Genomic DNA, 10989 nt, shown 5'->3' with positions numbered 1-10989 from the left:
ACAGAGAAGAAGGCAGATAATAAGAGATGTATTCATACTAATTTTGTGTTATTGCTAAAAGTTTTTAATTACTCTCTCTTGCTTTTTGTGTTGTTCCTCCCTCTCTGATTTGAACTTTTATGTGTATTCAATTTTCATGATTTTATTTTCAGCTTAGATAATATTGCTTAATCTGTTCACCATTCAATTTGCATCATTATATTGATCCTTGGAGATGATGTAGTTGTTGTGCTACTAATAATCTCATTTTTAATTATTATATTATTTGTGCTATGTTATTGTTTCAGAAATCACTTAGTACACAATTATTAGCATAATTTCATAATGATATATATGCGATGGAGGGGAGAAGAGAATAGATATAGATTACACACTAAGAATCACAGTTTTTGGGTATATATAGATGGATGATCATATTAGTTAAAGAATAGATTCATGGACCGAATTCTTTTAATGTATACAAATGATTTTTCGGAAGATTGTATAGTGGTAAATAAATCATCCGGGTCATTATATGCTTTTAGGATCCTTGAAACTTTATACTAAAGATATTTAAGTACAGATTATATATTAATTATTAAAATGATTTCTTTTAAAAGCCACGGCTCGACCATGTGATCTTATTTTATAAGATTTGACGCTGCTATAGTTTGGGTAAAGGATGTATGATATGGAAATTAAATTATATTCATGTCTCGATCATAATGCTCTGTTAGAGCTTGATTCTGTGACTTTTGGCTCATAGTAGAGACCTGTTTAAGATTAGGAAAGGAATATTTGGATACTCACATCCATATGTGTTTTTGACTTATATGTGATTTGAAGTTGGCTTAATTACTTTTGATACAAGGCATATTGGTGTAAAGCTGAACCCATAAAAGAAAAAGTAAATGAATGATATTTTCATATGTAGAATATTCAATTCATCATCATGAATAAGTTTCTGCTTCAAACTGCAAGCTTCCAATTTTATCTTAGGGACCATATATGGTTAATGGTTTAGTTGCCAATAGCACCATTGCCACTTATATGTTGTCTCACTTTGAATTTCAACACGTATTCATGTAGCACTGATGGTTGTTTTAATCGATAAACATGTTAGTCTCTTCCTAAAAATAGTTTTTCATTCTACGTCTCAAATTGACTTGCCTAAGGATTATTTCTTGTGAAGTTATGAAGATGTAATGTTCATAACTTTGAATTTGTAAGATATTGTACCTTTTTTGTTTTGTTCAATTGTGTTCATGTCTTGAGTTTCATCTTTTTATATAGTACTATTTGTTCCAATCATCTCATTCCCCAAGGCATTATTGTTTTTTTATTGGAATCATGGTGCAGGTTCCTCCTATAACTGATAGATGCAATTGAGAATGAATCAGATTAAAGCTTCCTAAAGTACTCTTGAGAAAACACAAGAAGTTTGAAGGAGATGGTTGTGCTTTTAAGATATATCTCTTAGTTTTAATATTACTGTTTTTCAATAGATTCCAAATTCAGATTGTAAATCAATGTAGAATAATTATTATTGATTTTATTTTATTACTTTGATTTTACTTTGTAGGTTTATGACATTTGTGCAGACGAAAGTGATCGGAAGTATAAATAGTTGTTAGAATGAACACGTATAAATAGTTGGGTAAAAGACTTACTTCAATAGTTTATGGTGTTTAAGTGTCCAGCTATGATGTCTATTCTTACAAGTTGGAATCAAAGTTGTTATTAATTCTTAACTAAGACTTATATATCTCTTGAATATATATTAGATATAGGTGTGCATATATAAGATTTGATGTACTAATATTGTTTTAATTAGTTCTATTGATTGTAGAATTATTATCTCGATTTTCTAATCTGATTTTATAATATTTTTAATCAAAATACAGAAGTCATTTGTCCAAGTTTTAGGTTATTGTGACCAAAATGACATACCTTCTCCATATCATAGGAGTAGAAAATTACTATGGTATCGAGAATGTATTTTTTTTTTACAACTGACTTGATATCTAAATTCTGTTGAAGGTCTTTTACTTGGTCAATGTCTTTGTTTTTGCTTGAATTTGTATTTCTATTCTGATTTAGTTTTTTGTTGTTGTTTTTGGTTTCTTTTCATTATTTTTCCGCCTCTTATTCTTTATTCCTGTTTGACTATCATGTAGAAAAAGAAACTGTTAGTATTTAGTATTGTCTAATATTTTTTTTTTGCTGATTTGTCATTTTCAGTTGTACTTTTGGGAGTTTTTGAATTTCTAATTTGTGATTTGAGTTTTGAAATGATATTATTTTAAGGAATAGGGCAGATAGAAAAGACAAGATAATCATCTGTTATATTTATTTCATTTTCACTAATTGGATCTAATATTAAAATATATTTATGTGTTCTAGATATGCATTTACCATCAAAGTTTTAGGGTTTATAGTTTTGGTTGAATGGAACCGTCTTATACACTATATTATAAATTTATATATATTAGGATTTTTTTTCAAGTTAATAGTAATAACTATTAGTATTAATAGATAAATACAAACAAATTTTTAGAATGGATTAATATTTAGTCCGCACGTAAAAATAACAAGATTTTTTGGCTTTCATCGTCTTATATACTCTACAATTAATTTTTATACATTAAGATTTTTTTAAATTAAGATTTTTTTAAGTTAAAAGTAACAACTATTAGTATTAACAGATAAACACCAACAAATTTATAGAATGAATCAATATTTGGCCCGCGCGTTGGCTCTTACGCTAGTTTCTTTTATAAAGAATAGAATTGAACGAAGAAGAATGAACATTTGTGTTTAATTTAAAGGGGGAAGAATATATATATTGTACATGATAATTCTTTTAAATTTTTTTTATTCTAAAAACAATAGTCTTCATTTTTTATCAAAATCTTTTTATTTATCACTAGTAGCTCAACAGGTGTTGCCGTGTCTGTTCAACCGCTTTTCTATTGAGTTAAAAAAATATTTTTATATTTTTATTTTTAAAATTATAAATTTAATATCCATAATTAAAAAATAAATTATAAAAAAATAAAATATTTTAAATATTTAATATATGTAAAAGGTATAAAATAAATAAATTTAAAATAAAAAATTATATTGTTATTATGTGTAATAAAATTAAGATAAAGATTTACTCATATTATTTATAAACTAGTTATTTATATACTAATTTAGGGCAAATCACTATATTAAACCAAGAGAAGAAAAAATTTATACAAATAAGTCAAATGAAAATCTAGAATCTACCAATAGCCATTTTTATATAGTTCGAATATACTCAATTCGAACTCTATTTACATATAATTCAATCATATTGATTCGAATTATACACACACGCACACACACACACACTAATTCGAATCAACCTGATTCGAATTACACATATAGAGTAATTCGAATAAGGATGATTCGAATTACACCTTGATTTATTAAAAAAATTAATAATTTATTAAAAAAATAATAATTTAAAAATTAAAAAATATATATTTTATTTCATTCATTAAAAAAAGACTAACAAAATATTTAATTACGAGACTTCTTTAAAATATTAATGAGCTATCAATTCGAATTCCATACAATACACTTTTGTCCATTTTTAATAGCTCATAAATATTTTTTAATAAATTTTTTTAATAAATTTATTTAAATTATACTACAAAAAATATTTTATTCTATGCAAAATAATTTTTAAAAAATAGCTTAAAAAATGTTAGGAGTACTATAAAAATTTGTAATGTTCTAATGACTTAGGTAAATACATGCATGTACTCAAATTTTAAGTAAAGTACTCTACATAGTCAATAATAATTTAGAAATTAAAAAAAATATTTTATTCTATACAAAATAATTAAAAAATATATTTTATTTATTTTTCCACACATATTTTCTGTCATTATATTGTCATTGGAATTCTCATATATTTCTAATTTCTCAACCTAACCTTCACACATTCTAACACAATTTTCATATAATTTTACTTGAGATATGTGTCTCATTTTTTGTGATTTGTATAAGTGAGTCAATATATATAAATGGGTAATAGACGTATCAGTACAAGCTTTATTATTGACTAATGATAACTCTATTTATATTAATACAGAGACTAAATCAAATAAATATTTAAATTATTAGTCTCTAAAATTTGAAAAAAAAAATATTATTCTTCGTTATAAATATGTTTATTATAATTTTTTTTAATTTTTAAAAGCTGTTTTACCAAACACAATTATAGTACTTGTGCTTATTAAAAGCTATTTTTAATGTGATTTTACCAAACGCAAGTGCTGTAGCTTTTAAAAAGTCGTCTTTTAAAAGACAGCTTTCACGAGCTACTCTTCAAAAGTAAAAACTTTACCAAACCAAGCTTTATTCAAATTATACGGTGAGCAATTCAAATTTTATACAATACTCTTCTGCCCATTCTTGATAGCTCATGAATATTTTTTAATAAATTTATTTAATTTATACCACAAAAAATATTTTTAAGCCATTTTTTTTAAAATTATTTTGCATAGAATAAAATATTTTTTGTAGTATAATTTAAATAAATTCATTAAAAAAATTTATTAGAATTTGTTAGGAAAAGGGAGTAATTCGAATCAATATGATTCGAACTTCCCCTTGTCACGTGATGTATGTAATTCGAATTGACTAAATTCGAATTATGGTTGTCTAATTCGACCCTACTTGATTCGAATTACTTGTACACTTGGGTTGGTCATAATTCGATCTAGGTTGATTCGAATTATGAAGAAATATAATTCGAATTTAGTTGATTCGAATTACATTATAGTGTATTCTGGTTAATTGATGAATGAAATTTTTGTTTGGTTGATTTGCGTAATATCAATCTCCCCTTGGCATATATGTGTTTTTTACCCTTAAATTTACTTATTTTCTCAATCTTATTTAATTTAGATTAAATTTAAAAATTTATATTCATATTTAAAACACTCTTTAGCAGCAAGGCTTATATATTAAAAATTTACTTATTTTTTCTTTCTAACAATTTCAAGGCTTAAAAATTAAAATTAATTGAAGAACCAAAACAAATTAACAACTTCACATAATTCTATAAGAAGTTCAAATAACAAGATTTAGCATGTATATATATATACCGAAAAAAATAAAAATATAAAAAAGAAAACAAAAATAGAGAAGAGTGGTAAAAATAGGTTTAGAATTTTAAGAAAGTAAAGAAAAAATTATTTAAAAATATAGTTTATTTTGTGTCTCAAACTAAAAGTTAACAACTTGTTATTTTAGAAAAATACAAAATACACATATTTTGTATTTTTGTATATAATTATTTTTTTATATTTTAGAAGACAATTATTGAATATGTATTTTATAATTTAAATCCTCTAAAATGCAAAAGTTAATAAAATAAAAAAATGAAGAATTAATTATTATTAATTTTTTAATTTCTATAAAATATGTGTTATACTATCTTAATTTAAGAATAATTAATTTTTATTTTATTATTTTACTAATTTTTTTTAGAAAATCTTCGTTATCTTAGGTTGTATTTGTTTCTGTTGACAGATCACAGAGACATGAACAATAAATATATAAAGAAATGTTTAAATAGAGAGATATGGATATTAGATACAATATTTTTGGAACATTTTTATTTCATTTTTGTATTTACTCCTAAAGGAAAAATACGAATAGACACAGAGATAGAAAGGTGGACACACAATTTTTAATAAAAGTTTTTTTCTTTTTTGTTTATAGTTATTGTTTATTATTCTTCTATTATCTCTTTTTATTATCTTGTGAAAAATTGTATTCATTTTATTAGATAGATCTATTTTAATAATTTTATATTATATTTTAATCTTATTTATATTTATCTAAATATAATATTAAATATTATATTAGTATCTTGTATTTAAGTACAATATATAAAAAATAATTTTTAATATTTTTATTTCAATATCTTTATCTTAATGTCATATTCTGTCTAAAACAATAAATACAGCCTTAGATATTGAAAATAACTAAACATCCTCAAAGTAGAAAGCAATCCCTTATAATTGAGGATTTTGAGGAAAGATGGAGAAACATCTCTTTATAACTCCTTACGAAACTTAATAATTGGCCAATTGATAACATATCCATTGTATAACATAATAATTGGAGTACTCTAATAATTGTTTAAAGAATTTAGAATCGAATTTGATAGTCAAACTAATTTAACGTGCATAATCTCTTGTCTTCTTATTTTTCTTTTAAAATTAGACATTTAAATATATTACACCAAATTTCATTCAAAATAACAAAAAAATTGTAATAAGACTATTTAGTGTACGTCAATGAGTTATATAATTTAAATAGTATAGTTTTTCCATACTAAATTAAGAGGTTACAGGTTTAAATCTCCTATTTTTAATAAAAAAACTATTTAGTGTACAAAAATTTTGTTATCTTTCTTCTTTTTACGAAAAAATTTTAATTTTTTTATTTTTTTATTATATTCCCAACTCAGTATGTTAAGAATTAATTTACTGTTGCGATACTTAATTCTGTTTAAGAATTTGTCATTAACTTAAAAGTTATTATATACATAAAACAAAATTCAAATTTCTAATATTTACTTAAGTAAACTAATAAATTAATTATTGAACTAAGTGCTTATTTGGGGTCATTATTTTGATAAAAAAAATATTTTTTCAATAAAAAGATCTTTTTTTAATTTTTTTAGGGTGTTTGGCAAATTTCTAATAGTAAAAATAAAAACACTAGAAAAATAAAAAAATATCTTTTTTGAGAAGTTATAATTTACATCTTTTTTTTTTATTTTTTTTCTTTTAAAAAAAAGATGTTTTTTATGTACTAAATAAACAAAAAAGTACTTTTATATTATTATACCCAAACATAATTGATAAATAAAAAGATCTTTTTACATAAGATACCCAAACATAAAATTACTTTTATTTTTTATAAAATCTTTTAAAAAAAGATAACTCAAAAAAAGATTTTTTCTTAAAACTCACCTAAACAAACCCTAACATATCCGTGATCCAAAAACTCAAGACTCAAGAATCCGCATTGGGAGGCATAAGGAGGTATCCAGAAGGCCATGAAGTGCAAAATCACATAGGCGATTGATAATTATCTTCAAAAACACTCAAGTTTAATAAAATTCAGAATAACATGACAAATTAACCAATTCTTATTGTTTGTGCAAAATTAATTTACGCAGACTGATTTAACAAAACAACTATTAGAATTATACTCTTTAGATTGGAGATTTATCCTATGTTAAGAAAATTACTATTTATTCACATTTTAACAATTAGGATAATAATGCTACATAATTAAAACAAATTAAAGAACCCTATGGAACACAAAAAAAAAGTTCCTTGAAATTGTAGTGGTGGGAATATAGCATGGTGAAGATGAACCTATTCATCATTTATCTCTGAAGTTGGAAATATGATGCTGCGGCACAATGGGCAAGAATACGGTGACTGACAGTTGGCACAGCGTCGGAGCCAGCGGAGCAAACAGCGATCATGAAAAACATGCCAGCAATTTGTACGAACAATTTCTACGCTTGAATCTTCATTACCATAGTCAAACTTCTCCAAACAAATCGCGCATTCAGCATCATCATCTTGTTCATCAGTTTTCGATCCCTCCAACGGATTCACGAATTGTACTCGTTCAAAAAAGTTTTGACAGAGATCATCACTATAGATATCAGAATCTTGAACAACAATGTAGGAGGTAACATGAAGGTTCACAATCATCTCCCGCCTGTTGGAGTCACACCTTTCACCGCTTAAAATCCTTCTTGCAGTTTCGCCTATGTCAGGTAAAATTTGGTCCAATACCTCAGGCGGCACAGGTAGTGAAGAAAAGATTTCATGTAACAAGATTGTGTCTTCTCTGCTAAGGTTTGTGAGTGGAGTACAACTACATAGGATGTCTGAAGGAACCAGGATTGCTTCAGTGGCTGTAGTTGTAGTAGAAGAAAAGTGAACCTCAGGAGTTGGGTTTGAGCGTTCAATAATTTGGATCACTTTTTTGGTGCAGTTGAAGATGATGGAGAAGCAATCACCGAAATAAAACTCTTGTGGTATGGATGGATCTTCAATGGGAGTGATTTGCAAAGAAGAAGAGGTGAATTCCATGGAAAGGTAATGATAAAGAAGTTATGGAGGGATTAGGGAGTTTAATAAATTTGAAGTATTAAAGTCCGAATAGAAGGATTGGAAGGATTGGAAGGGGATTAAAAAAAAATGACACAAAAAGATAAACAAGAATTACTAGATAAGAAATTTTTTTACTAGACCTTCAAAGAGACTAGCACGGAAAAAACAAGAAAATAAATCACTCACTTCATTTAATCACACTAAAAATATATGCATAAAGCAATTGAAAATTTTAGTTGTCAAAGTTGTGTAAATTATTCTACCAAACGTGTTTAAATAGACTCTTAATAAACTAACTAAAAGATAAGATAAAATAACTTAATTTAAATTTTCTAAAGATAAAGATAAGATAACTAAATTAAAACTTGATTTATTTTAGGATAAATTACATTTGTTTAGTGTAAATCAAATATAATTAAAATTTAATTTATATAGAATTACAAATAAAACAAGCATGTAACACAATTCAGTTTAAGATATCTACTTAATATTAATTCTCAATCTATTTATTCATATAATTTATCCAAAAATAAAAATTATCTTGTACGAATATAAATACAGATTTTTCGTGTTGAGTAGTTAAAATAGGTGTCCAAAATTAATTATATATAAAAAATTAAAAACAAATAAAAATATTTTGATTTTAGATCAATGAAATTAAATGTACAGAATTATTCTTAACTATAAAAATACTAATATACCCTTTAAGAATTATAATTATTTGATTGTGTGAATAATTTAAAATTTGAATTTGATTTAATTAAAAAACTAAAAACGTGTTCATCAATTTGATACATTTGTTATTATTTTCTTAATGAATCGCATTATATCTTCCGCAAGGTAAACGGAGGGTTTTTTTTTTTCTTTTTCTAGTAATCTATTTAGTAATTAGAAAAAGATTTTCTAAAATAAAAAATTAAAACAATTATAAAATAAGTTATTTTTTCACCACTTTTTCGCTCTACAGCGGCTTGATTCAACTTTGTTTACTCTTAACAAATAATTAGAGACAAAAGAAGAGTCAAAATAAAAGAAAATCAGAAGCATCAATGAGAAAGTGGAGTGCAATTTTTCTTGTGCAACTCGCTTCCGCAAAAATGTGTGTTACAATTTTTGTCCAAACGAAAACGCGAATGGAAAGAAAACGCCGACGACGATGCAAGTAACCATCATAGTTTGGGAGCTGTCTCCATCGTTAGAGCCACGTCACGGAAAAAATGATGGCACCAAAATCCAAAAAGGGCATAACTGTCATTTCATGTTTCGTGTCCAAACCGTGGCCCCTTTAAACAACTCAACTGATTCATAGCACTTAGCTGTGAGAGTTTGTTTGGAAGAAAAGAAAAAAAAAAAAAACAATAATTCTTCATCTCTTATTATCAGAGTTTCTTAAATTTGGTTTTTCTTAAGGGAATGGACTTTATCATTTTCAGACATATTTTTTAATAAAAAAAATATTGTTTATCCTTTAAAATTTAATTGGTCAGTCTTTTTAACATTTTATTATTATTTAATTAATTTAAATATTCATTTTAATATACTAATTATTTAAAAATAAAAAATTTATTTGTTTTTTTTAAACTGAACAAAAAATAATATTTAAAGAATACTTAGTTATAGTATTTTTAATATAATTTTCATTCATCACAAAATCATTAAATTAGAATAATAGTATTAAATTCTAGAATGATATTATCCTTTTTTTAAATTTTTTAATAATATATTTTAGTTATTTAGTTATTGTATGATAATTGTACGAATTATAAATTGGTTTTCACCGGAAAGGGAAAAAAGAAAAACAACTTAATTATTGTGCACATGCAACCTAAAAGAGTTCTATATTATCTTATCAAATAATTGTAAGTGAATGACCTTTTTTAGACCATAAGTCAAATCATTCACTTTAATCCAAGTGACAACTAATATAAAATTAAATAAAAAGGCCGAAAAGAAATTGAGGACTAATTTATACCCACTTTTTAGTTTTTTATTGATTAGAATTTTTAAAGGAATATACAATTGAATAACAATATAAAAGTTTAAATATATTGGTTTATTAAATTAAAATAAATTTTTTTTGATAGACAAACACTAACTACTTTGAAATGATTTTTATTATTAATCAATAAAATTTAACAAATTACATTAACTATTTTTAATAGTAAATAATTATTTAAAGAAATTAGTTACTCTTTTAAATACTTGATACGTACTTTATATTTCGACCACAACTACTATAAACTCGGATTTATAAGCCACAAATCAAATAACAAACCAAATCGAGATAATGACAAAATCATAAAATTGATAATGGTAACAAAGGCGAAACCTACCGAAAATATCAACATAATTTGAGTCCTACCAAATATAATAAATTCTGACTATTTGAAACGAGGGAAAAATAACATAAAAAGAACAATTGAGAAATAAGGAATTATGCATTCATATTCTCTTATTTACTTGCTAGTCGCTTCTTTATTAGGATTTCGACCCTAATTTGAGTATCGAAATTTCCTTCGTAAGTGTCTGAAGTCGACGATGAACGAATCAACCCGCTATTCTAAAAAGTTGCTATAACTCGGTGGAACTTTCATGGATAGAACAATATTTTTTGATCAATAGTATAAAATTATTAGTAAAAATTTACATACAATTATTTTTATATGAAATCAACTTCAGTTTTTATCAAATTTATTTTACATACAATTTTTTTTTATTTGTCTTTTTTCTCTCCTTTCTCCTCCTTTTTCATTATCATTATAATAATCATCATCTACTTATCTTCTTTTTCTTAGTTCAATATTACACAATTAGTTTAATA

The 10989-nt window shown here is 24.7% G+C and overlaps 1 protein-coding gene across 1 annotated transcript; it reads right to left on the bottom strand.

Annotated features, from left to right (window-relative positions):
• Positions 1-7415: 7415 nt before the first annotated feature.
• LOC130934871 (uncharacterized) lies at positions 7416-8147 on the bottom strand. The gene has a single exon (XM_057864396.1). It carries the CDS (start codon positions 8145-8147, stop codon positions 7416-7418), a length of 732 nt encoding a protein of 243 aa, XP_057720379.1.
• Between the last annotated feature and the right edge of the window lie 2842 nt (positions 8148-10989).

The sequence above is a fragment of the Arachis stenosperma genome, chromosome 6 (genome assembly GCF_014773155.1).
Source record: "Arachis stenosperma cultivar V10309 chromosome 6, arast.V10309.gnm1.PFL2, whole genome shotgun sequence".
Lineage (NCBI taxonomy): Eukaryota > Viridiplantae > Streptophyta > Magnoliopsida > Fabales > Fabaceae > Arachis > Arachis stenosperma.
This window is presented reverse-complemented; position numbering and strand designations above follow the sequence as displayed.